General features: G+C 38.7%; 2 protein-coding genes, 1 long non-coding RNA gene, 2 other non-coding genes and 1 pseudogene across 7 annotated transcripts; 3 read left to right on the forward strand and 3 right to left on the reverse strand.

The window, feature by feature from the left end:
* Positions 1-1,963, forward strand: LOC148691828 (uncharacterized). 2 transcript variants are annotated; one of them, XR_015955305.1, is made up of 4 exons: positions 1-90; positions 185-296; positions 813-894; positions 1,737-1,963. It is a non-coding gene; the product is annotated as an uncharacterized LOC148691828 (long non-coding RNA). The 2 variants fall into 2 exon arrangements; XR_015955304.1 differs by lacking the exon at positions 1-90 and having other exon boundaries at positions 158-296.
* A 4,487-nt stretch (positions 1,964-6,450) lies between these two features.
* On the reverse strand, positions 6,451-6,523 carry TRNAK-CUU (transfer RNA lysine (anticodon CUU)). Its single transcript has one exon. It is a non-coding gene; the product is annotated as a tRNA-Lys (tRNA).
* A 111-nt stretch (positions 6,524-6,634) lies between these two features.
* On the forward strand, positions 6,635-8,407 carry LOC137736567 (uncharacterized; annotated as a pseudogene). Its single transcript, XR_015954710.1, has 3 exons — positions 6,635-7,216; positions 7,470-7,652; positions 7,891-8,407. The product of XR_015954710.1 is annotated as an uncharacterized LOC137736567 (transcript).
* A 3,737-nt stretch (positions 8,408-12,144) lies between these two features.
* On the forward strand, positions 12,145-15,552 carry LOC137737574 (putative folate-biopterin transporter 8, chloroplastic). Its single transcript, XM_068477104.2, has 2 exons — positions 12,145-12,977; positions 13,576-15,552. Exons 1-2 carry the CDS (start codon positions 12,479-12,481, stop codon positions 14,727-14,729), a joined length of 1,653 nt encoding a protein of 550 aa, XP_068333205.2. The 5' UTR covers positions 12,145-12,478; the 3' UTR covers positions 14,730-15,552.
* Positions 15,553-16,134: 582 nt separating this feature from the next.
* Positions 16,135-18,803, reverse strand: LOC137738341 (pentatricopeptide repeat-containing protein At3g12770). Its single transcript, XM_088683081.1, has 2 exons — positions 16,812-18,803; positions 16,135-16,715 (listed from the first exon to the last, which is right to left on the reverse strand). Exon 1 carries the CDS (start codon positions 18,743-18,745, stop codon positions 16,853-16,855), a length of 1,893 nt encoding a protein of 630 aa, XP_088539207.1. The 5' UTR covers positions 18,746-18,803; the 3' UTR covers positions 16,135-16,715; positions 16,812-16,852.
* A 438-nt stretch (positions 18,804-19,241) lies between these two features.
* Positions 19,242-23,796, reverse strand: LOC137738168 (uncharacterized). The gene is made up of 5 exons (XR_015954584.1): positions 22,608-23,796; positions 22,384-22,491; positions 22,111-22,314; positions 20,191-22,033; positions 19,242-19,838 (listed from the first exon to the last, which is right to left on the reverse strand). It is a non-coding gene; the product is annotated as an uncharacterized LOC137738168 (transcript).
* Positions 23,797-24,731: the final 935 nt, after the last annotated feature.

The raw sequence follows: 24,731 nt of genomic DNA on the forward strand, positions 1-24,731 counted from the left end.
CCACAACCCACACAATCCTAACAGATCGTGGAAACCAGCTACACCATTCAACTCGTAAGGTCGAGGCGAGCTCAACCATACCATTTTCAGGTGAGGAATACTTCGTTTTCACGTCGATTCAACAATGGCCGAATTGAGTACTGTTCATGCAAGTTTTATACATTGTGTTTTTGGGCTTTTTAAGCTTGTAGTTGTGTTAGAGAGACCTCAAGGAGCTTGGGAATGCTTCGTTGGGTGAATTTGGACGTCGGGAAAGCTTAGTTTCAAAGTTGGCCGAACTTGGATCGTTGTTGCAGGTGAGATTCTTTGATTTTTAGGCCTTAAAAGTAGTCTAACGTGATTCTACTAGTCCTAAGCTTCATTTTGGTATAAAGAACGTGAAAAATGGTTGAAAAACGAGTGAGAAAACGAAGTTTGAAAAATTTCCAGTTTTCCGGCGGCGGCGCCGGCGACGGCGGCGGCGCCGGCGGCGGCGCAGGCGGCGGCGGCTCGCCGGAGAAGACAGGGGAATATTCCGTTGGACTTAACGGAATATTCCTACAGGACTAACGGCGTCAGTCAACGGAATATTCCGTCAGTCAACGGAATATTCCGTCGGTGTGCCGTGCACGTGGCCGCGCGTGGGGGCGCGTGGACCCGTGCCATTCCAGGCGCGTGGGGGCGCGTGCGTGGTCCAAAAATTTTTTAAAAATATGGTTGTGATCGTGAGGTTGTGTAGGTCACGTTGGTATATTCATTTGTCCATTTTGAGCAATGTATGAGAAGTTATTTTGAATGGACGGTTATGTGCTCTAAAGTTAACGTTTTTATAGTTAATTCGCATATAGGTGACACGTATCCCGAGGACGAGCGTGCACATTCGAGGCAGGGGGGCTACGACCCTTCTACATACCAGTGAGTGGGCTTTTGTTTTCCGTATATACCTATATACATTTATATTCCCAGAAATTGATTTAAAAAGGGTTATTTGCCTTATGCCATGTACTTTATTATTTATCATTTATGCATCGTTGCATGCATCATTTGTGGCGTACATATACATATGCATATGTCATATATATTTATGTGTGGGTGCTGTGGAGGCATAGGTAAGTGCCAGGTAAGCGTTAATTAACGATTGCATTAAATAGTGGTTAGAGACGATTAGAGAGCTCATAACCTGCACCCCCGGTGTTAGTGCTCCCGCCCAGAGTAGGGCACAGTCCTTCACGTGTTGTTCACCTCCCGCACCATACGCTCAGCTTGGATCCAAGTTAGGTGCATAGGCCTGTCGTACAGACCACAGTAGGTGGTTCCGACTCGTAGGTGACCCGCGATTATTCGCACAGCCTTCACGTGATCGTAGCACTAGAGCGTATATACATGTTACACCCAGGCCTGTCGTACAGACCCTTTAGGTGGTTCCGACTCGTGGGCAGGTTTAGTTATTGAGATTGACAGTTGAGCTCTATATACAGCCGTACAGGCCACGTTAGGTGACTCCGGCTGCCAGAGGATTGTGTGATTGATATGACTTACACCTGAGCACTTGCATATCATTAGGAGATTTGTCATAGCATATATTGAGCATGTTGGCATACCCTTGAGCATGTTTGAGCATATCTATACATACGTACATATGTTATTTTCTGGGACGTATACAGGTTTTACGGTGAGGGGTTAGATTGTGTTTTGCTAAATGGTTTTCAAAGAGCTTTGTTTTTGCCCACTCACGCCTTTGTTTTGCGCCCCTCCAGGTTCTAGTTGCTTAGCCGTTGCGGTGGTTTCCCTTGCGAGCTTTTCGGCGTTCTGACAGACACTCTACATTGTAGGTTCGCCTTCGGGCGTACTACGGTTGTTATTTTATTTGGACTGCTATAGACCTGCTCTGAATTTGTATCACACTAACTAGCACTTATTCTAGTACTTGAATGCTAGTTTTTAATTATTCGTACTTTTTTTATTACTACTCTATTAGCTTCCGCACGTGCACATGGCTACGTCGCCTTCGTGTGACGGCCAGCACGCTCCTACCTCGGTCGGGGTGTGTCAAAAATTCTCCTACCACTGCCATAAAAAACAAACCCAAATTTAATTCATTAATTGCTTCGAGAACTTACTAAATGTATGCAACCATATGCATTTAAATTTAAGATACGAATTTAAGCTTATAAAAATGTATGTCAGAGATTCAGAATATTTGGATTATGGTAAACAATGAATTTCAAACTTTTATTATAAGTTGGCTCACAGATCATACAATACAACATGATTTTGCACCGATCGTGATATTTCTTTTTATTTGAAAAACCTCTAGATCACATCCTATGACGTTCTTATCAAAAATTTACTATTTGATTATCAATAAATCGCTATCGTTTTGCATCAAAAAATGAATGGGCAGTCTAACGGATGGGAGACCTTGTTTAGATTCCTTACAGCACATATGGCAAGGCGTAAACCAGGGGCAGGGAATTAGAGATGGCTTAAACGAATGAGGATCTCTTCAGATCGTCTTTGTGAGGATCTTGGGGATCCTTAAATCGTGTCTATTTATTGTACATTATATGAGTAGTTTTTATCAGGTACCGTTCATGTTTAATTTTAAATAAAAATATTTAAAATGATTTATGACAGCACGATGTACGATAAACGGACACAATTTGAGAATTCTTAGAATCCTCACAAAAATAATCCGAGGATGATCCTTATTCAACTTAAACAACAACAAGAATAATAATAACATGCCATTATATATATATATATATATTTTTTTTTTTTTAATTTTATTTTATTTTATTTTATTTTATGACAGAAAGGAATTCTCTCCGGATCCCTTCCACCAAGTCCTCATCAAACAATCCGGACCTTTGAAATTTGATAAACGGCTAAAGTTATTATAACCTTTAAAGTGGATCCCTATTTGTAGCTGTTGAATCAAATTTCAAAGCTCTAGATTAGTCGATAAGGAGGCCTTAGTGGAAGGGATCCAGAAAAGATCCCTTTCCTTTTATGACAAGGTCATGCAACGACTGTTGCTAAAAACAAAAACCAAATATGCAACGACTTAATGCAACTTGAAAAAAAAAAGGAAAAAACTGCAACTCAGTGAGATCACGGTTATGTTATGTCACACGACTACTCAACATATGTGTGTGTGTGTGTATTTATATTTAACATTAATGATTTGACTGTCAACTTAGCATAACCCCAATTAATCTGTAGAATCAGCTAGCCCCGTTCGTGGCTGCTCCATCGTTCATGGGCCATGGCTAGTTAATAATAATGGCAAATGTTAATTTGCTTGTATTTAAAATTTTGAGTTCGATTATTTATTTATTTTGATATCTATGTACTTAAAGTTTATATATATAAATTAAATGTCAACTGTTCACACTTCAATTTTACTATTTTTGTCTATTTCAAAAATAAATATTCTCTTAGTCATCGAGTAATTAAAGAGGTCTGGTCACTTATTTTTGAATTTAATTTAAAGATAGATAATAATTAAATAGTGTAGTTTAAGTTTTTGTGATGTCCCGCTTAGTGGGTTAGTCTTGTTTCAACGAGTTGATGTGGCCTCCTTGTTTTAACGATTGGATTTCGTTTCAGAGTTGTCACATTTGTCATCTTTGTAGCAAATTCGCACTAACATTTTTAATTTCTCGTGATCGTTTAGAGATTTTACCATTATTGTTCATTGTGCAACTTTCTCTTCCGATCAAGAAATTGATCATTAAAAATAGATATATTAACACGATCATGCACTTAATAATGAAATTTTTTGTATCGATTCTTGTAAAAAGAGAAAAAATAAATCCAAATTTAATTCATAAACGGCTTCGAGAACTTACTAAACGTATGCAACCATATGCATTAAATTTTAAAATACGAATTTAAGCTTATAAATAATGTACGTCAGAGATTAAGAATATTTGGATTATGGTAAACAATGAATTTCAAACTTTTATTATAAGTTGGCTCACAGATCATAAAATACAACATGATTTTGCACCGATCGTGATATTTCTTTTTATTTGAAAAACCTTTAGATCACATCCTGTGACGTTCTTATCAAAAATTTACTATTTGATTATCATTAAATCGCTATCATTTTGCATCGAAAAATGAATGGGCAGTCCAACAGATGGGATTCCTTACATTTCATATAGCTAGGCGTAAATCCAGGGGCAGGGAATCAGAGATTGCTTAAACAATAATAATAACAGGCCATTTTATATATATTTTTATTTTATTTTATAATTTTAAGATAAGTTCATGCAACGACTGTTGACATAAACAAAAATAAAAATGCAATTTGATTGTCAACTTTGCATAACCCCAATTACCCTTTAGAATCAGATAACCGCTTTTGCGGCTGCTCGATCGTTCATGGCTAGTTCATAATAATGGCAAATGTCAACTTTTTACGAGGCGCTTGTATTTAAAGTTCTGAGTTCGATTCTTTATTTATTTCGATATCTATGTACTTAAGGGTTATATATATATATAAATTAAATGTCAATCACTCATAAACTAAACCGTATTAAACTAATTGAAAAATGAAAACCAACTATAAAATCTGTTTGCCGGGTATACAATTTGTAGGTATTGATGAATATTTGTGACAACAACAAATATATATAATCAAAGGTCAATAACACATACACAAATAATTTTGTTGCTTGAGTTTTTACCTTTGTACGGAATCTGCGCACTGCACTGCACACAGTTTGGTCTCGTAAAAAATTAGTTGAGTGTCACCAAAAGAAAAGAAAAACTAGTTGACTTTTATGTTTTGTGGCGGAGTAGTGCAACGGACACAAATTCGTTCACCAAATGATTTTATAATCTTAGGTATGTCATGTTATTAACTTAACTAGTTGATTACTCACAACAATTTTATAAAAATAATTTTACAAACACAATTTAACGGTTGACTCAAATGTTTTACTACGTAACTGATTATTTTCACAGTACAACAAAAAAAAGCTATATTATAAAAATACATCGACATCAAACAAGCTAGCCATAAAAGTCGGGAGTTACCTCAATGAAGGAGGAGGATTGAGGTCTTGACAATACGTCATACATACCAATTAGTCCTTATTGTTGTAGTTTTTATAGGTTACATAGTCCTCCTGTAAATAAGGCCCAACAGGATTACGAGGCACAGAAGCCCAAAATTTCTCTAGACCCATCTTGACAAGGCAATAGTTGGGACTTGGGCAGTCGGTTAATTGTTCGATCCACTCGCGAAGAAACGAGGCCTTCTTTATGTAGGGATTGTGTTTGTTCACAAGAATGGGATTCCTCGTTCTCGGACACCCGAATGATAAATATTTTTTGGGACATTTTTTTATTTCGTAAAGCTTTCTCAAATTTAAAATCCGCGAAAACATAACTCAAACTTAGCCACCCAAGTATAGTATTTTCATTAAACTTCATAATAATCGAGTTTCTTTTTCTCTTCTACAAAATTTTTTTGAAGCAATCCCAAAATCGATTCTCATTCTCCAAATATAGAAGAAAAAAAAATGCAAACTTCAAACATGTATAAATATCTCATACCCTTTTTATATTATGTCCATCAACAATGGTGTGAAGGATATTCAAACCCATCAGTAACTAACCAACACATACCCTTTCAATCCTTTGAATTAGCCAATCAAGTAATCACGAGAGGGCCTTGGAGGAGAATTGGAATAATGAGAGGAAGAATGCCCCTGAATCAGGGTATAGTACGCCCCAAGATTGGAAAGGGGGAAAGGAATAGAAAGATAAATGGATGGGGAATCCCCCTATTTGCTTGGGGCCAACAAACACAAAAATACCCATGGGCAAGTATGGAAACCCCAAGCCTATGCAATAGTATCAACCTTTAGAAGATAGTTTAGTATCACCCCACCGATGAGTTCAGAAGATAGACTAGTGAATCAGGCAACCCCTCTACCTATTGATGAATACATGATCAAATGCCCCTTTCCCATGCCATCAATCAATGAATCCGAGTAACTGATCTCAACATACCTTTTTTCTCCGCATTCATGAATCAGGCAACCCCTCTACCTACTGATGAATACATGATCAAATGCCCCTTTCCCATGCCATCAATCAACGAATCTGAGTAACTGATCTCAACATACATTTTTCTCCGCATTCATATTCAATGTTTATTTTTAATTGTTAGATTGAATAAAGCAAAAATATGAATCATACATCCAATTGCTATTTCTAATCGGTAGATTCAATTAAGTAAAGAAAATCAACGAACAAAAACTAACGGGTGAGTAAAAAGAGAAAGAGGGGTATTCTATTGCTATTTCTAATCGGTAGATTCAATTAAGTAAAGAAAATCAACGAACAAAAACTAACGGGTGAGTAAAAAGAGAAAGAGGGGTATTCTACAAATTCATTTTCCAACACTCACCTAACGTTTAACACATTGAAAACGAAAAAAAAAAAACAGATCGCCCACCGTGGGGCTCGAACCCACGACCACAAGGTTAAGAGCCTTGCGCTCTACCAACTGAGCTAGACGGGCTGGTTGCCTAGACCCTTCCATTTTCATAATTATTCGGAAAAATGAGACGGTGTTGTTTTCAATACCCTTGGTTCTTAATCTGGCGCCAAAACGTAACGGCCTTACGTGACTGATCTGATTGACTCTCAAATCTCGATCAGTGTTGCTGTTGTTAATCCGTTGCAAATCCCTTTTCACTCTTTAGAACAACCAACCACACCCTCTCCATTTTCCCAAACAGCTACCAAGAAACCAAAGAATTCTAGAAATCCCAAGACCCAATTTCTCCGCCGCCCACCATGAGCCACCACCACCACGACCACCACCCGCAGATTCCATCCAAGAACCCAGAACAAGATTCTTCTCTCCCTGCAGCTTCTTCTGGCTACCGCAAGATCTCCCTCCCCCTACTCCGCCGCTGCATCTCCGACCCCTACAACCCTACGTCTGCGTCCAACGCCTACAACCCATTTGAGCACTCTCTTCCTGCCTCTCTTTGCCCAACATGACTCCTCCCTACTCTCCTCACCGCCACCACTTTCCCAAGACTCCGTCCCATTCCCGGCACCGGTCCTGCCTCCTCTTCCTCAACCGCACACTCTCCGCCGCTCCGTCTCGGATCTCAACCACTCTCCGCGGCCAAGACCTCGTCCCACTCCTCCACCTCCTCCCAAGACTTCCATTTCTCCACCGACTTGGACACCCGATTCTAAGGTAATACCAAATAATTTAATTAATTTATGCTCTAATTTTTTGAAAAATTCATTTCTTTCCCTCTCCCTCGTTTTGGATTGCTGATGAAAGGGGTTGTTGATTTTATGCTTTAATCTGCGAAATGTGAATTATTTATCTGTTTTTGGATGGTATGAAATACGGTTTTGGGGAAATTGTTAATTTACGTAAAGTTTGATTCGTTCTCCCTGTTTCGATTGTTTTTGAAATTGGTTTTTGGGGAAAATGATTGCAGAGGCTGAGGAGGATGAAGGACCGCTTGAGAGAGATGAGCCTGTGGTGCCAGCAACTGATGCGTGAAGAAGACTTAATGGAAGAAGACGAAGATCGTGAGGAACAAGCGGTGGAAGAAGAACAAGTGCAAATTGTTGATGACACTGATCAAGATTTTCATGACAACGCCACCGCTACTGCTGAGGTATTGGGTCTGAAATTGATATGATTTTCTCATGATTTTTAACCAATCAATCATAGTAAGATTTGGTATTTTGATTTCTTTCGAACAAACAAGATCAGAATGATCTAACACTAAAAGCTAAATTTTTTTATTTCTTTTCCATGTTTCATATATTTTCTAATTAACCGGTCAAAGCAAGCATGATTTGGCATGTTCTTATTAAAATGTCAGCTAATTTTGATGCGTAAAGAATTTGCAGGATGACGGGGGGAAAGATTTTGCGGAATCTGTGAGTGTGGGGAAGAAGGGTGACTGCTTGGTCATTCACTTCAGGTGTCACTGTGATAAAGCCTATCAGTTCCTTCTCAGTGGAGGCGACTGCTACTACAAGCTCATGTAGATATCCATCTCTATTATCCAACCCACTGGAAAAAACTGAGCACTCTTCATTCTCGGGTTGAGATTTTTCATACACGTAGGTTAAATTCTTTTCATGAAACTAAACTCAGTCACACTGATCTAATTCTTAGGTTGTTTAAATCTTCGGCTTAGATCGTACACTTCATAGATTCTTTTTGGATGAAGTACTCTGTGCCCTGATTGGTGTCAGTTTTACAAATCATCTGGTTTTTCCTTTTAGTTCTTCTTTTCATTGTAATGAAGTACAATATGTGGAATATTGCATGAATCGCAAAGGCAAAAAAATATATGGAATGTACTTTGTTGCAATTCTTGTTTGGAAGCGAATGAGTAAAATTTCCTGATTCTCTTGTGAATGAATAAATGAACCTTTTTCTTCAAATGTCATGAAATTTTGGATGTCAGTAACAATTTCTTGCTGATTTCAGTCACTTGTGCATCTCCCAATCCTTCGATTGCATCTGGTCATTCGATTGTTTAGAATTCTGCATGCATACTAAGATTGTCATGGCTGCTTTTTTGTTAAGCTCATAAGCATATAACATCCACACTTCATTTGAATTGTATAATCGTAAGTTGAATGCAATCACGAGGAAAACAAGTTGTTCCTTGTTCTGTGAGTAGAAGTTGTCAAATGATTTTTTTATTTTTTTTTATTTTTGTTTCCTTGTTTTTGTATGTGAGTTTTTATGCTCGTTCTATTAAGTGGTGGAAAAGACGGCTGCAAATTAATCGTTATGAAAAAAATACCCTTTTTGACAGAAAACTTACAATTTGTATTTCGTAGGTTGTTTTATTCCTCGTCCTACATCGTACCCTTTTTGACAGAAAACTTACAATTCATGTTCTCTCTGAAGTCAAATGAAATCGCGAGAAAAACACGTGGTCTAGGGGATGGGATTTTAGTGCAGATTTAAACAAGTATATGGTAATGCCTGCAGAATTGACAAGGATAGCTGTGGAGTTAAAAATAATCACAAGACGACATGTGGATTTTTGGATAGAAGAGGACAAAAATACCCTTGAGGCATATCGGGATTCCTACGCGATAGCAGTGGACAATCATCCCTCAATCAAGTCAAAAGTGCCCAAAATAGGTAACAATTCAAAATCCATCTCATCAAATCCCTTCTACAAAGTAACTCCCAAAACTTATTTCATTCCATATATTTTTACCTCTTTTTCCCTCTTTTAGCTAATCAATTAGCTATCATTCCATAACTTATAAAATATTCCACATAAATTACATAACCTCCAAAATATTCATTCCAAAAATGTGTTAATTGGCTAATTAATGGATTAATTACCTAATTAATCCATTAATTGCCAAATAACTCACACATTAAACCACAAAATACACACAAAAGTATCCCAAAGGCCAGCCACCTTTTCTCCAAAGGGGACCGGCCATGCCCTATAAATACTACCCATTTTTCTCTAAAAACCTAGTTCCACACTCTTGCAAAACTCTCCAAACACTTCTCTCTAAATTCTAACTTTGGCATCGGAGGTTCTTCGGCCAAAGCCCCCCCCCACCCCAAAATTGGGGTGCTTGAGGCTCTTGGCCTTGACCTAAGGTGTTAATTGTTTTGTAGGTGCAATCTTGTCAAGAAGAAGAAGGCAGAAATTTGCATCCACAATAGCCAAAAGGTTTGCAAAAATAAGTCAAGCAGAGCAGGCAATGTAGAAAGTTTCAAGTTGCCGGTCAAATTTGTTTTTGTGTTCTTGCAAATGTTTGTGCTAGTAACAAATTTGGCAATTCAAATCTCTCTTTACAGTTTGGTATTTTGCAGAAGATTAGGATACATTCCCTTGTGGCATATGCATTTTTGATCGAAGATCTAGCGGTTAAAAAAAACCGAAATTTCGGATACTCTGGAGCATTGTAGAAAACTATTTGAAAACCAATGATCTCCTACTTTCCTGAATAAGCTAGTGATTGTTGTCCCTGAAATTATACTCATGTCTTTAGAACTTAGTGTTCTATCACATCACAACTCATTGAATCTATCACTTTACAACTCAGCTAACTTAATAATAATGAGCCGTTAGAACTTAGTGTTCTTGAGTCTTCCTTCCTTCAATGATGGATTGGGAACATTGGAAAGCTTAGGACATATTTGGTACTCTATTAGAATCCAACTTTTTAAACTTAAAAACACTTTTCAAGTTGTAGGCATTAAAACTTGTTTTGTAAGACTATTTCAAAAAACCTTTCTTTCCCTTCTCTCCTTACTCGCTCCGAATCTATCTCTCTCCTCTATTTTTTTTTCTTCCTACTCTCTCCTCCAATCCCCTCTCTTCATTCTCTCTCTTTCCTCCTCCTCTCTATCTCCTCAATGCTCTCTTCTTTCTCATTGATCATCTCTTACTTTCCATGTCAAGGGTGCTTGATTATATTGAAATTTTGTCGGCAGTTAGGTGGGTTTCTATGTCACCAGCCGTCCTTCACTTCCTCTCCTGCTCTCCACATTAGGATGGCACGAATTTGAAGGGATTTTGTATTCAAATTTTCGTCGTTAAATTATTAGTCAATAATTGAATGATTAATATTTTACGAACAAAAATTTAATACACGGTACATCGAAGTATAATAGAATTTCAAAGTTTCGGTTGCAAAGCCCATATTGGAAAAATTATAAAATAAAAAAGAGTTGTAATTTCTTACCAAATTGATTAGAAGAGAATTAATTGGGCAGTGTATCAGATACACATGCTTTTTGTGTTATGAATTTGGATTTGATTTGTTCAGTGAAAACCCAATAAAGTCAGACAGAGGCAAACTTAGAAAATGGTCTTGCTACACTTCCTCATTCTTGAGTAAAGGGTACATAAAAATTGTTTTATGTTTACTAGCCACGATGTTAAATTTGATATTTTATCGAGTAACCTAAGTTAGTTTTGATTGGTGAGCCAAATAGCGAAATAACAATCACGCTAAAAAATAAAGTTATAAAAAAATGTGAAGTATGTCTGGTAAAAGTTCGACCCGTTTCAAAGAAAAGTAGATGTCCCATTTTTGTTTTCCCACTTTGCTTCCCATGATCGTTACCTAGTCAACTACAATCCAAAAATGAATGAACGAACATTACATTGAAGGCCCTTGATGAGAATAAATTTCTTCTACAAATTTATGAATAAATTAATTTTATTTATTTTTAATTTTGAAACCATTCATTTTTAATTTTGAAAGAATATCATTAAAGAAAGGAAAACTTTTACACGTCCCATATTGCATATGCTGCCAAATAAAATGCACCTGATTAGGAATCCCACGCGCTTGTTCCTCTAGTCGACCATACACACGGATCTTGCCGGCGTCGTGAAGTACAACCGCGCGTGTGAAACTCCCAACAAGTTGCGCACAAACGAACGGTCGTTACGGATCCAACACCTCACATGCAGTCCCAAATTTCCAAACAATGCTTTTTACTCAGATCCGCTGTGTTTGGTACAGAAATTGACTCTAGACAAATCTCTATGTGAGACCCACCCCACCCTCACCAATCCCGTATTCGTCCCTGTTTCCTCTGACTCACTTGCGTTTATAGGCGCGTGTGCAGTTGAATCATAACGCTATATTAGTGGCATTTTAATGCATTGTTATGAGTTTTAACTTTTTTATATAAACTCGTAAGATTGTTATGAGGTATTGCCATTTAGCATCTCATTTTCACGTAAATCATTCTCTCTAAAACACACATTCAACATGGGGAGCTGGCCAATAGGATCGTATACATCGAGAATTGTACATATGTCAATTCTAACTATTTAATAATGACGTGTAAGAGAGCATTACAATCCAATTAGTTAGACTGTCCTACCTCTTAATTTTCTTCCTCTAAACCTGAAAAAACATCAAGAAAATATGGAAATATTTGTGCTCACCAGCATTAAGTGATGGTGGCAATGAATGAGTTTAAATTTTGAAAACTTTATAATGAATAAACTTAAATTTCAAAACTTAAATTTATTCAATAATAATAAATAAGATAATGAGCATTACTACCGTTTGAGACCGATGAACATCAATGCGCCTAGACAAGCAATATAAGCCAAACCAACCGCTAAAACCAACGGGTATTAGCCTCAATTGAGCTGATGGGTCATATACTCTGCATTGTCTTCACTCTCTCCCTCCCACGCTAGATTGTTCAAGGCAAAATGATTAAGAATGATACGTAACACAGTTTCTAGATCTCTCCATTAACAAGATAGCATATTCTTCTATCTTCTTCTCAAAGCAATTCATCTTCAATGGCAGCTTACATAATTATAAAAGAATATATATTGATAGGTAACCACACTTCTACTTCCCCTCATTGTTTCAATCAAAACTCCACACAATCATAGCAACTTTCAGTCCATTTCTTTCTTGTTTTTCCCATTTTTTTCAAGTCCCCAATTAATATTAATTAGTAATTACCATGATTTATCCATCAATTTCTTCTGAAAATCCATGGATATCATCACTGTCAATCACCCCAAAACCCCCACCAAAAAAGCAACCTCCTTTCCACCGAAACCCCATCCTTTGTTTTCACCGCCTAAACCCAGCAGGACCCATCCAACCTAAAACCCAGATCAAAAACCCAATCCTGCCAAACTCAGCAACTCAAGTTGTTTACAGAAAAACCAGGAGAAGCAGCAGCCATGAGGAAAGGAGAGGCTTTCGATTTCCCCAACTGGGTAGGCAGCAAATGTTGTTTCTGTGTGGATTTGGGTACTGGATGCAGGGTTTCAGGTGTTTTCCATGGCTGGCTCTCAACTTCCACATGGCCCACAATCTGCAAATGCATCCTTCCACATTGCAGCTTGTGCAGCATTCTGCTAACCTTCCCATGGTGGCCAAGCCCTTGTATGGAGTCCTTTCTGATGCTCTTTACATTTCTGGTGCTCATAGAGTTCCTTATATCTCCATTGGAGGTCAGTTCAAATTTTCTTGCCTTATCTCCTTCGTGGTTTTCGGTCTGATTTCATTTTATTTGCTACTTTTCTTATGTTCATTGTAGAGAGTTATGTTAAATTTGAAGATGCATTGTCGGTGTAAGGTCATATTATATGTGCTTTTTTATTCGAATCCGTAAAGAGGAAGGCTTCTTTATGGTGGTTTATGTTGTATTCTTGGTACTTTTTGTTCTTTCCTTTGCTTGGTTATGCTGTAGATTCTATTTGTCTGATGCCTCCGCAAATTCGTTTGATTGACAATCGAGAGTAAAAGTTAGATTGTTAATATAAGAAAGATTTTCGATTTGTAATACAATAAATTTCTCCGTATAAGTTTCATGAATCCTACTAGTTTTATGCTGTAATTCCTTTGAAAGACTGGCTTAAGCTTAACAACACTATTTAACGGGGTAAACAATTTATCGATCAGAAAGTAGAATGAACTAAATTTGGATTTGGAAAAGGCAAATTAAAAAAAAAGTCTTGTTTGCTGTGTGAGACCTCTCGGCCTTGGGTGTATTACTGATGGCTTGAACAACTTCTCATGGGAGAATCTGATGGAGTTCGAACTTGTCAGTTGTTTTACAGGTCTTGTCTTGGGGGCCAATGGCACTGATCCCTGTTGCAGCTCGAGCAGTTCCTACCCTCATGGCCTGCGTTCTTCTGAGTAATCTTGGAGCGTCCATTACGGAAGTAGCACAGGATGCTCTTGTTGCAGAGTATGGCCAAGAAAAAAATATGACTGGCCTCCAGTCTTATGCATTCATGGCAGCAGCTGCTGGTGGAATCCTTGGTAACTTAATAGGTGGTTATTTCTTGATGAAAACACCGCCCAGAACCATGTTTCTCGTATTTGCAGTTTTACTTTCCGCTCAGCTTGCAATTTCGTTGAGAATACGAGAGGAATCTCTTGGTTTACCACAGTTGCCGGACAACAGTCTTATACGAAAGCCAATCTTTGAAAGTATCAGAAAACAATTTTCTGAGCTGCAGATGGGAATTCAAGAGGAAAGTATTGCTCGCCCTCTTATTTGGATTGTAGCTTCTATTACCATGGTCCCAGTCCTCTCAGGTTCCATCTTCTGCTACCAAACACAATATCTACATCTCGATCCTTCAATCATTGGCATGTCTCGAGTGATCGGCCAGTTGATGCTTCTTTCCACTGCTGTACTTTATGACCGTTACTGGAAAAAAGTTCCGGTGAGAAGGTTGGTTGGTGTTGTTCAGCTGGTGTATGCCTTTTCGCTTCTTCTTGACCTTGTTTTAGTGAGACGGATCAATGTCAGACTGGGGATTCCAAATGAGGTGTTTGTTCTTTGTTTTTCGGGGTTAGCAGAGACTATTGCACAGTTCAAGATCTTGCCTTTCACAATACTATTTGCGGATTTGTGCCCTCAAGGATGCGAAGGATCTCTAACTTCTTTCTTAGCATCAGCCTTGTGCTTTTCGTCAATAGCTAGTGGGGTTTTAGGTGTTGGACTGGCTTCTCTGATAGGAATAACGGCAGGCAACTACTCAAGCCTGCCCTTCGGGATTATGGCACAATTCCTTGTTGCTTTATTGCCTTTAGGATGGCTTTATATTTTACCCATGTCAGAAGGTGTCGTTAGGCAGGAGCGGAAGAGAGGTTTCAGTAGAAGAAGTCAGAAAAATAGAAGGGTCGGTCGAGTAGTGTATGGTTCAGTATATATCTACAGACGTGAGAGAGAATCAGAGGCAGAAGAGTGAAAGAACAACTTTTACAATTGCATTCTTTTTCAGATAGCAAGCGGTTTGAAAATGAAAGCATGTGTACCTGAGGGAGAATCTGTATCTTTTGGAGAGAGCCGGGGGAGTGAAGGATAAGAAGAAGACTCTAGGATTGCCTTAGTGGTGTTCATTTTCCTTGTACACTCGGACGACTTGGAAGGAGGCTTCATCTCGAACATCAGTTCCAACGATAGGTTCTGTGACGAAGACGGAAGTTGTTGCCTTGTGTTAAATTGTGCTGACCTGTCAGAAAAGTAATCAGTTAGTCATAATACAAGTTTACTAAGTGCAAATGTACATGTCATCGGTGTTGAGCTCTTGCCACGGGACGAAGAGGGAACGGAAGAAATGAAGAGTTGCGGAGCTATGAGGTACTTGATGTCCGACTCTCCTCTCCCAAGAGCAATGAGGCATCTCTAGTAAAATTGCAGTGAAAATCGGAAGAAAATGTGTGCAATGCAGTGAAATTGGAAGAACATCGAATAGAAAGCCAGGAAAAGGAAAAAAATAGAGAGCCCGATCGATCGGTACTCTGAGCAAAACTGTCAAGACCGTTCGTCGGTGAGGCACATAATATTTCAGATAAGTAGGGGATAAGACTCGGGCGAACTCTAGCCTCCTACTTCCTTTTCTATAAAACTAGGAGTGTCCTGTTTTGTTAGAGAAAAGAAGAAAATGACATGACATTTCTGGGGTGAGGATCTTTGTGAGGATTCTCACGTCCTATCCGTTCATTGTACATTGTGCGGTCAGCTTTTATTAGGTACTGTTTGTGTTTAAATTTAAATATAAAAAAATTAAATATTTTCTAGCCGTAGGATGTATGATGAACAAATGTGAGGATCCCGGATGGGACCCAAATCTGACATTCTGTGTGACATACAGTACTAGTAGCATACATATGGACACACATATTGTCACAAAATTATTTCGAATTTGGGAACGAGTGCGGCACTTGTCACTTGCGACATTCCTCTGTCATGCGTGATAGGGTAGACGAGTGCGGGAGTGACAAAATCATACCGAGTTTTAAGTCTCTAAACTTGAATTAGGCAGTGGTTAATGCCGAACCCTCGTGGCCAATAATTGTTTAAAATTCTTCCAGTAGCAGCAGCTGGCAGGGATTTCGTACATATGGATTCAACCGTCAAATTAACAAGGGCAGGCCAACTGCCTCAAGAATTGGCGAGGGGTAAACAATGGAAAAGTAACACGAAAGAGGAACACAAATTGCTATCCAGGAAATTTCGTTGTGTAAATATTAACCACCGTTTCATAATTATATAGTTTTTAGTTTTCAATTTTTAGTTCTGAAAACTGAAAGTAATTACCGAACAAGTTTTCAATTTTTAATTTTCAAGAACAGTGACAAAAAAACTGAAAATTGAAAATAAAATGGGTGTCAAGCGACCTCTTATTTAGTTGGAAATGTATACAATAATTTACTATTAGACCAGTATTAGACAATAAGTTACACATAGTTGTGGGCTTGTATCTCCATCTTGCCAACAGAGAAGTGAGGAATGGGGCTTGAAGGGTGTCAAACTCAAGCCGGAAGGAGACGGGGCAAACAATGTATTTCAAGCTCATACACGTAATCTCTCAATGGAAATCTGTGTATTTCTCGTATGACAGCGATGCTACTTGCAACGAGAAATCCTACTAACTGCCACCAACTGCAAGGGGTTTCGGCTTCTTGTAGGCAAGTTGCCATCTACTTCATCAAAATCTTCTCAAGTTTACCATCTACTTAATCAAATTGACAAGGGTTTTGCACTTCATCTCTCTATTACTATTTGTTAGGATAGTCACACCAATGGGAAAAGATGAAAAAGTCCTGCATTCAACGGGTGTATACACTCTTCTGCGTCTCACATGCAGGTCATGCGATCAACTGTTGAGAGTGAGTTTGTATATACGCCTTACCTATATGAGCTTTTAGAACAGACCTGAATCATGCTGAAACTAAAAAGGAAATTTGTGTATTCGGATTTCGTTCTCAGGAGAAAAAGATGGTAAGCAACTAACAACAATCATTACATCACTAAATCTAAATGGTACCTGCAATATGATCGCTGGCATCTATCCCCATCAGATACAATCTATGCTGGATGTTCAACCGCTTCAGAAGAGCAGGCTCCCTTCATTGCTAAGATCAGGTAATCCAGCATCTCATAGATTGAAATCGAACGAGGATGTAATTTATCAGCAACATAGAAACAATGAGTCTTGGAATTAATGCTTATCCAACTGCATCCGGGCTCCTTCTTTAAACCTCTTTCTTTCATCACTCTTCTCATTTCCGCTACAGCATCCCATCTCCTAGACGATGCATAAAAATTTGAAAGTGAAATATAGTTAGAAGGGTTTCTGGGTTCTACTTGAATAAGGAATCTATAAGCTAGATCTTGCATGTCATGATTCCCATGCAACACAGAAGCAGTAACTAAGGCCCCCCAAACACTTGGACCAGGTTCTACAGGCATCGTTTTGATGAAATTTAATGCTCGATCAAGCTCTCCTGATCGGCCTAACAGATCCACCACACAAGCACACATCTCCACCGTTGGTTTAATTCCAAAATCAGCTGTTACAGAGCTATATATGGAAAGGCCTTCTTTTGCCAATCCTGACCTTCCACAAGCAGAAAGGAGCCCAACGATTGTTATTGGGTCGGGTTTGATTCCAAGATGGAGCATCTTATTATACACATCAAGGGCTTCCTCACCCCTTCCATGTAATCCATATCCTGAAATCATTGAGCTCCAAGAGATTGCATCCTTGGAAAAAGAATCATCCTCAAACACTTGCCTTGCAAAATCCAAGCTCCCACATTTCGAATACATATCGATTAAAGCATTACACAAAGATACTTCACGACTCATTTCCTTCCTGATAGCAAATCCATGAATTTGTTTTCCGCCCATTAAACCAATGTGCGAACTACAAGCAGGGAGGACACTCACAAGTGATACTCTATTGGGTTGTACCCCATCTTCCACCTGCATCTTTTGAAAAAGAACCAAAGCTTCATCAGGAGCGCCATTCTGCACATAGCCATTGACCATCGCCGTCCAAGCATAAACATTTCTACACTTCATGTGGTCAAATACCCGCCTAGCCGAAGCTACTCTATCACTCCTAGAATACATATCAATCAAACAACACCCAAGATGAACATCCGAACCCCACCCGAAATCCAATTCATACTTCACAACATAACAATGAAGTTCCCTCCCATGATCCCATTTCCTGATATCATGCCCTCCACACATAGGCAAAAGACTCGAAACAGTAAATCCGTCAGGTTTCACCCCATTCATCACCATGGATTTAGCAATTTCCCAAATCTCCTTTTCAAAATTATGATCCAAAGAACTTGTATACCCCGCTATTAACGCATTCCAAGACCCCACATTTCTTTGAGGCATTTCATCGAACAGTCTCCGACACTCATCAATCCTCCCGCATTTATAATACGAAGACATCAGAGAATTCGCAACAACGGTATCCAAGACAAACCCGGCTCTCAAACCCTTCCCATGAACATACTTTCCGGTAGCCAAGTCCCGAACCTCGCTGGAAACTTTCGCCATGGTCGCCAAGGTATAATCATCCGGTAATACATAACTATTGCACATTTCCACAAACAGCTCAAAAGCTTCATTGTACGCACAATTCTTCACATACCCGTTAATCAGTGAGTTCCATAAATACACACTCTTGAGAGGAACCGAGTCGAAGACGAGTTTCGACTCGGTCGGCTTTCCGCAGAGTGCATAAGCAGAGATGAGCTTTGTGGCGAGGAAAGGGTTTTGTTGGAGGCCATGAGTGAGAATGTGGGCGTGAACTTGTTCGGCGAGCGAAAGGGAATGGTGGGTTCCTGCAAGCTGAAGAAAATGAAGGAGATTCAGGGGAAGGTGGACAGCAGTGGCGCAAGTGTAAGAACGGGAGGTTGTGAGGGCAAATGTTTTGCATGCGTACGAGAGGTTCATCACACACGGAGAGATCGTTGGAATTTGGCGGGGATTTGGAGTTCTGAGAGGAACTCTTTCTGTTGAGGTCTGAGGCTATATCTGTCATTTTACTTACGTTTTTCTTGTATTATATTATTTTTATTTTTTATTAAAAGTATTATTATAAACAAATTTACACTTTATTTAATGTGTTGAAAAGAAAAGTTCTAATCACTGGACCGGAGCAATCCATCACTTGCGGATTATGTTGTTTTTATTTATTGGGTTTATTGACCAGAAAAGAAAAGAAAAAGGATAGGTCTATTCACAGACCCATCTTTATCTTTTACAAATCCTAGTTAATTTTTGTTCACTGATCTTATTTAATTTATTTGATCCAACGGCTAAAACTTGAGAAAAGTATGAGAGGTAAAAATGAGTAAAATGAAAATCAGATTATTTTTTAGAAACCAATGTTACAATTAGCGTTTTCTTTTTGTAAACGAACACAACTTTTTTTTTTTGGTCGAAAACGAACACAAAACTTTGAGTGCATATGTGAACAACACTATTTACATGTTTGGCTTAATTCATCAAAACTTCAATCTATAACCTTTGTACAGTAAAAAGAGGGCCAGAATTCAAAGGGGGTAGAGTCCAACAATTACCCTGACTATCAACACAACAGCCATGCCATTTGATTCTGTAAGAACCCGCTGGAAAAGCAGAAACATCAAGCAAGCAACTTGAGAACCCTTGCCCTCTCTCGTTCAGTTCGAAACGCACGAACGTACTCACGAACTCGCCATCATTTTTACCCCTTCGACGCTTATTACTCTTTTTCGTACTGCACTCGGTTACATACTGCAACAGATTTTCATTCATTTCTACAATGTCATCAGCTTCCCAAGCCTGCTTGTGCTCCTTGTTTTCTCCACTTCCTCTTGGCTCCTGGAAGGATACTCCACTGTAAAGCATGTAGTACAAAGTCTTCAACCGCACTAGGACGTCTGGTGGCACATTTCTTAACTGAAGACACAAATGTAATGATAAGTGGAAGCCTGAGGAGACGTATATTCCATCTGGGTTTCTTGTTTCATTGACAGCGAAGAGTTCTGACCCAAGGTAAGGCCTGAAATTTATGTCAGTGGAAAACATTAGAATGGTGGTGAAAATAGAAAAGCAAAAATCATATAACTAACAATATGATGTTAGAGCTAGCTAAACAGACTTAAAACATCACATCTAAACGATTAACCAGTCCGAGACTAAAACCCTAAAGTTGAAGCTTTAATGGTGATTTTTACCCTAAATAATCAACTATGTCAAAAATGATATGAAAGCTTTAAAAGATTGAGTAAAAGTAAGATATTCTCCACACCTTGATTCTTAAAGAACGAATCGCCTGTTCAAATAAAAGGCCTAGGACATGGAGAATTCAACAAAAAGAAAAAAAGAATGTTCAAGTTAGAATGATATCATACCTTAATTTAAAGAAGTACTTGGGAGTCCGGAAGGGGATTTGCATCCATTTCATAAGGATGCTATACAGAAGTTGTAAGCCGTCTTTGGTTGCTTGGGACAGACCTTCCACATTGTGGACTCCGTTTGCCTTGCTTTTCAACCCAGAAATCCCTGAAACCGCATACCTACAAACACTGAGAATATATTTTGCTTCAGAACCAACCTTACATGCTTGGATTCTCGACTGCAAGTGACAACAATCAATGGGATTGCCAGCCGGATTCAAAAGCAGATAAATATTTGCACTGGTTTCATGGTTACTAGCCCCCAACCGCCAAATTAGATTTTGTATCAACATTGAGTCTAAGTTGTTCTCTGTTGTTCCCAGACCGTTAATGGAAACAGATTTGATTAGGCTTGGAATGTAGAGAGAAAAACCAGTACAAAAAGCCAACAGTGAACAAGATAGTGCGAGTTCCGAAATGATTCCTGAACTTTTCTGTCCATGTCAATGAAAGATTTTGTTACTAGATCAAATTCTTGTGATAGCCTCTTCAACTGCACAGACATTCGAGTAAACTTCTGTAAGGATACGAGGTATCCAACCTGTCCATTATTGGGAATGTCGTGCTGGTCAAATTGAATGTTTTCCAGAACTTTAACTATATCCACCACTGCTCCAAGCACCTTTGCTCTTAAAGACAAAAACCACCTTTGGAAATAAAAAGTTTGTCCCATTCTGACATCAACTTTTAACGTTGCCAAAGAAGAACAAAGACCATTGTAAGCGGCTGCTAGCTCCCTACTGTTAATATGCTCCCTGATATTACTAGCTGAATCATTACTAGAAAGTATAACATCGAATTTATGTGTCTCTATACCTTGTTTTGTCAACAGCAGCAACATGAGTTTCCTCTCAGAATCTGAAAATTGAACTAATGATCTCATCCAGCAGCAGCAGGAAATCGAATGAACCATTGATGCTAACTGCTCAAATGTCATAGTGGCAGCGAGCCAGGCTCCCTGACATGCTGCATAAGTCCCGACTCTGTAAGCTGGCCACTTATTGTTTTCTGTCAGCATCCTCTTTGCACGTTCAATGGTACGAATTTCATGCTCCCTTGAGAGAGATATGCCCGAGTTCTTATCAAGATTGTAACTTCCCTCACTCTCATGCACCATGTTATCCCAAATGATTCGACAATGTAACAACAAAGAGTAAAGTGTGTATGTATAACATTCAAGCAAGTTGCTCTGACTTACAAGTTCAACCAGAAGCTTCACTTTGTCAAATACTTTGGTGGAGATGGCGCCAGCTTCACTGAGATTTTCAAGAAAGGGCCCCAAAAATCTGTACACAATAAATAGAAGCTTTGATCTGATAGTTCTGCCTTTTTCTCCTTTCAAGTCTACATTATCACGAACAAATGCATCTGCTTCTGATGTAACGACCCGATTGTCATGCATATATGAGAAAGACTTGACCAAAACATGTATTTGATCCAACACAAAGACATGCATATCCGGATATTCTCGAATTAGAAAGAAAAGAAGATTGAGCAGGCAATTAACTTGTTGAAACACTGGAGACTCGGTCTGACAAAGATCCAAAACTGGCTTCACCATCAAGGTGATTCGATCAATGACAAGTGAGGTCACATGAGATGGCAGAAGAGAGGAATGAGGTGCAAGAGATCCCATCTCTGTACTTCCCCTTAGTTTCCTTGAAACATCTACCAAAACAGAAAAAGCTAACAGGCCCTCAGACGTGATGGGAGATGAAGTTGCATTCTCAACAACGCTTAACAGCTTAGAAGATTCAAGTACATCAAAGGGTAGATCAGGTACCGTACATGAAATAATCTGCAGAATGCATATGTGAGTCAATATAAATTGCTAAAATGTTAATAAAAAGTTAATCTGTAGGACTGAGAAACAACCTTACGTAAAGTCTGCAGTGCATCACGTAGCATGGGTGACGGAACTTGAGGTTCATCTAGTATGTTAAATAACGCTCTCACAAGATCTGCATTTAAAGGAAAATGACACATTCCTTGACTGTATATAAAATGCAGGCTTCTTACTGCAGTTGCACGCAGATGAAGAGGTTTTTCTTGGCTAAGAAACAAGAGAAGCAAGTTCACCTGCATCCAGATGCCAATGAGTATTACGGATCGAGAAATTTGAAAGAATATGCTACCAAAAACAATTACCTGCTGAGATATAAGAAGGGTTGACCTGGAAGCCAGTTTGGAGAGAGAAACCAGCATTGCAACATGGCAATCCTCATCCGCGGACTCTAGCAGAAGCTTTAGGCAAGTCTGAAATAAAGCAGTGTTAAGCAAGCATCAAAACATTGTACACAAGTAAAGAACTAAAACTCTAAAAGAGCAATTCCCAACAGAGTTCATGCCAAATAATAAAATCGCAAAAGAACCTTGTAAGCATTATTTGCAAGAGCATGTGAGCATCCAAGTTTGGCAAATACTCGTGCTCCAGCCAACCTTATAGCAGGTGACGTTTCCGGTGAAGTCATCATACGAGGCAGCATCTCCAAGACAACGCATGCAAAGTCCTCTGATAACTCGGAAAAACATCCTGCTGCAAATAACGACGCTTTTACCTCCATAACGTGTGAGGAAACCAAACTAGAAAGCACCGAGTAGCGTGTGCTCGAACTCTCTTTAGCAAAATGTGCCCAGCAACCGAACAGACCCAAAGCCAAAGCCCTGTCCTCAACATCCCCACCGTCAAACACAAGCTTAACCATCCTCAGCAATTCCGCCTGCGTATAAACCCGAGTTTTGGAGAAAACTCCGTTGTACTCTTTCCATTTGGTCCTCTTCCGGTACTCAAACAGAAAAGCCTTGACAATACAGAGCCTTATATGCTTGTCTCCACATTCGAAAGCGTTGGCAAGACGAAGGATGATGGCATTTAAAAAGAGCTTGTCCTCGCCAGGAATTAGGTCGAACAGATGGTGGACAGCTGGAGAAGGCTCTGGCTCTCTGCATAACCGTGGGAGTCTTGCACTGATTTCCGAAATGGCTTCGAGTGAGCTCCCTGGTTTCTTGGAGCGCAGGGCCTTCTCTAGCTCGATGCTCCATCCCATCACACGTGCTGCTGAGCTCCTTTCCATTCCACCTAAAATTTCAATGAGAATGAAACGAAAACTCCATTATACCCTTCTGCCCACTTTCAGCGAAAAGTAACCAACTTTTTCTGTTTTCAAGCCTTCAAACTACTGAAAAATCAAAGCTTTCCTGATCTATGGTAATCATTAAACTCAAAACAAAAGCTCTCTCTATCTCTAAACCAATTTTTCGCCCAAACTAGAAACCCATGTTAAGACTTCCTATTGCTACAGAAATAAAAGTAAAAAATTGAATCAAATTAAAAACTCAAATATTGTGAACGATCCAAAGTCTCCGCCTTTGTGAATTTGAATTCAAATAGTTGCTTCAGGAACTGCTTCTTTTGCACCCAACTGCATTTAAATTAATTTCTAGACACCAAACAGAAAAAGAAAGAAAACGAAAAGAGGATTGGGTGAGGGACAGCGGGCGGCAAAGGGGGAAATGATGAAGAAAAATACTACTAAACCTTAACTCTAACTAACGATTTGTTATTAAAAAGTATTCTCAAGATTTTATTATAGGCCATATTTCTATGATATGACATGAATTCAAATTTCTGCGTTTATGTTTTGAGAAGTTTTATTTGAACTTATCTAACTTATTTCTACACCAACTTAAATTTTAAATGTGACTTTGTCTTTTTATCTTATTGCATAATTACCATTAAGTACAAAATGAAATTAACAATAAAACTAAAATTTATTAACAAACCCATAACCAATAATCAAACCTAACCGAATCTTTATTCTCCATTCATTTTAGCTAAAACTCTAAGACGTTCTCACAGAGAAAGACAAGCTTTTTTTGAACGATAGAGATGATGATTTTGAAGTTTTGAATCCTTCAACCAAGGTATGAATCGATTTATGCAAATTTTTTTTTGTGCCCCTTTTTCAAAGCATAATTACTAACAGACACATATATAGGATTTAAAATTTAAAGTCTAGCTACTTGTGTGAATATCACATTTTCTTTTCGTTTCATTCGTGAATGGTGGAGGCTATACTTTGCTTGTAGTTCTGATGGTAGTGCATGGTAGCAATATAGCGACTGTCTTTGAATTTGAAGGTGTTGAGTTCCTTCCATCTAGTGAAACAAATGAATGTATATAGTCTCCAAAAGTTTCCCCGTCTTCCACTTGTTTCAATTAGTCATAATTTAATTCGGTTGTTGGTTGTCGAAATTGTTTCAATTTCGTTAAAAAAATAGGAACGTGATTTTCAAGTACGTTCGTAGCATAGAAGAACATGCCTTCAATTTCAGAGGTGAATTTTTTTATCTTGATTATGATAATTAAAACATAATCTTGTTTTAATTATGAGATTATTAGGTATCGTTATCGTCCTGTAATGGGAAGATGGTGTGCCTCTACTTCTCTGCAAATTCATGTAGGCCTTGCAAGGTCAGATGTGAGACTTTATGAA

This window comes from Pyrus communis, chromosome 13 (assembly GCF_041283825.1).
Source record: "Pyrus communis isolate YQ-2024b chromosome 13, ASM4128382v1, whole genome shotgun sequence".
Lineage (NCBI taxonomy): Eukaryota > Viridiplantae > Streptophyta > Magnoliopsida > Rosales > Rosaceae > Pyrus > Pyrus communis.

Excerpts from the sequence above, each read along its gene's own strand:
- LOC137737574 (XM_068477104.2), top strand. The coding sequence starts at position 12,479 with ATGATTTATCCATCAATTTCTTCTGAAAATCCATGGATATCATCACTG. Across the intron at positions 12,978-13,575 it reads TCCTTATATCTCCATTGGAG|TTGTTTTACAGGTCTTGTCT; the intron begins GTCAGTTCAAAT and ends CGAACTTGTCAG.
- LOC137738341 (XM_088683081.1), bottom strand. The coding sequence starts at position 18,745 with ATGAACCTCTCGTACGCATGCAAAACATTTGCCCTCACAACCTCCCGT.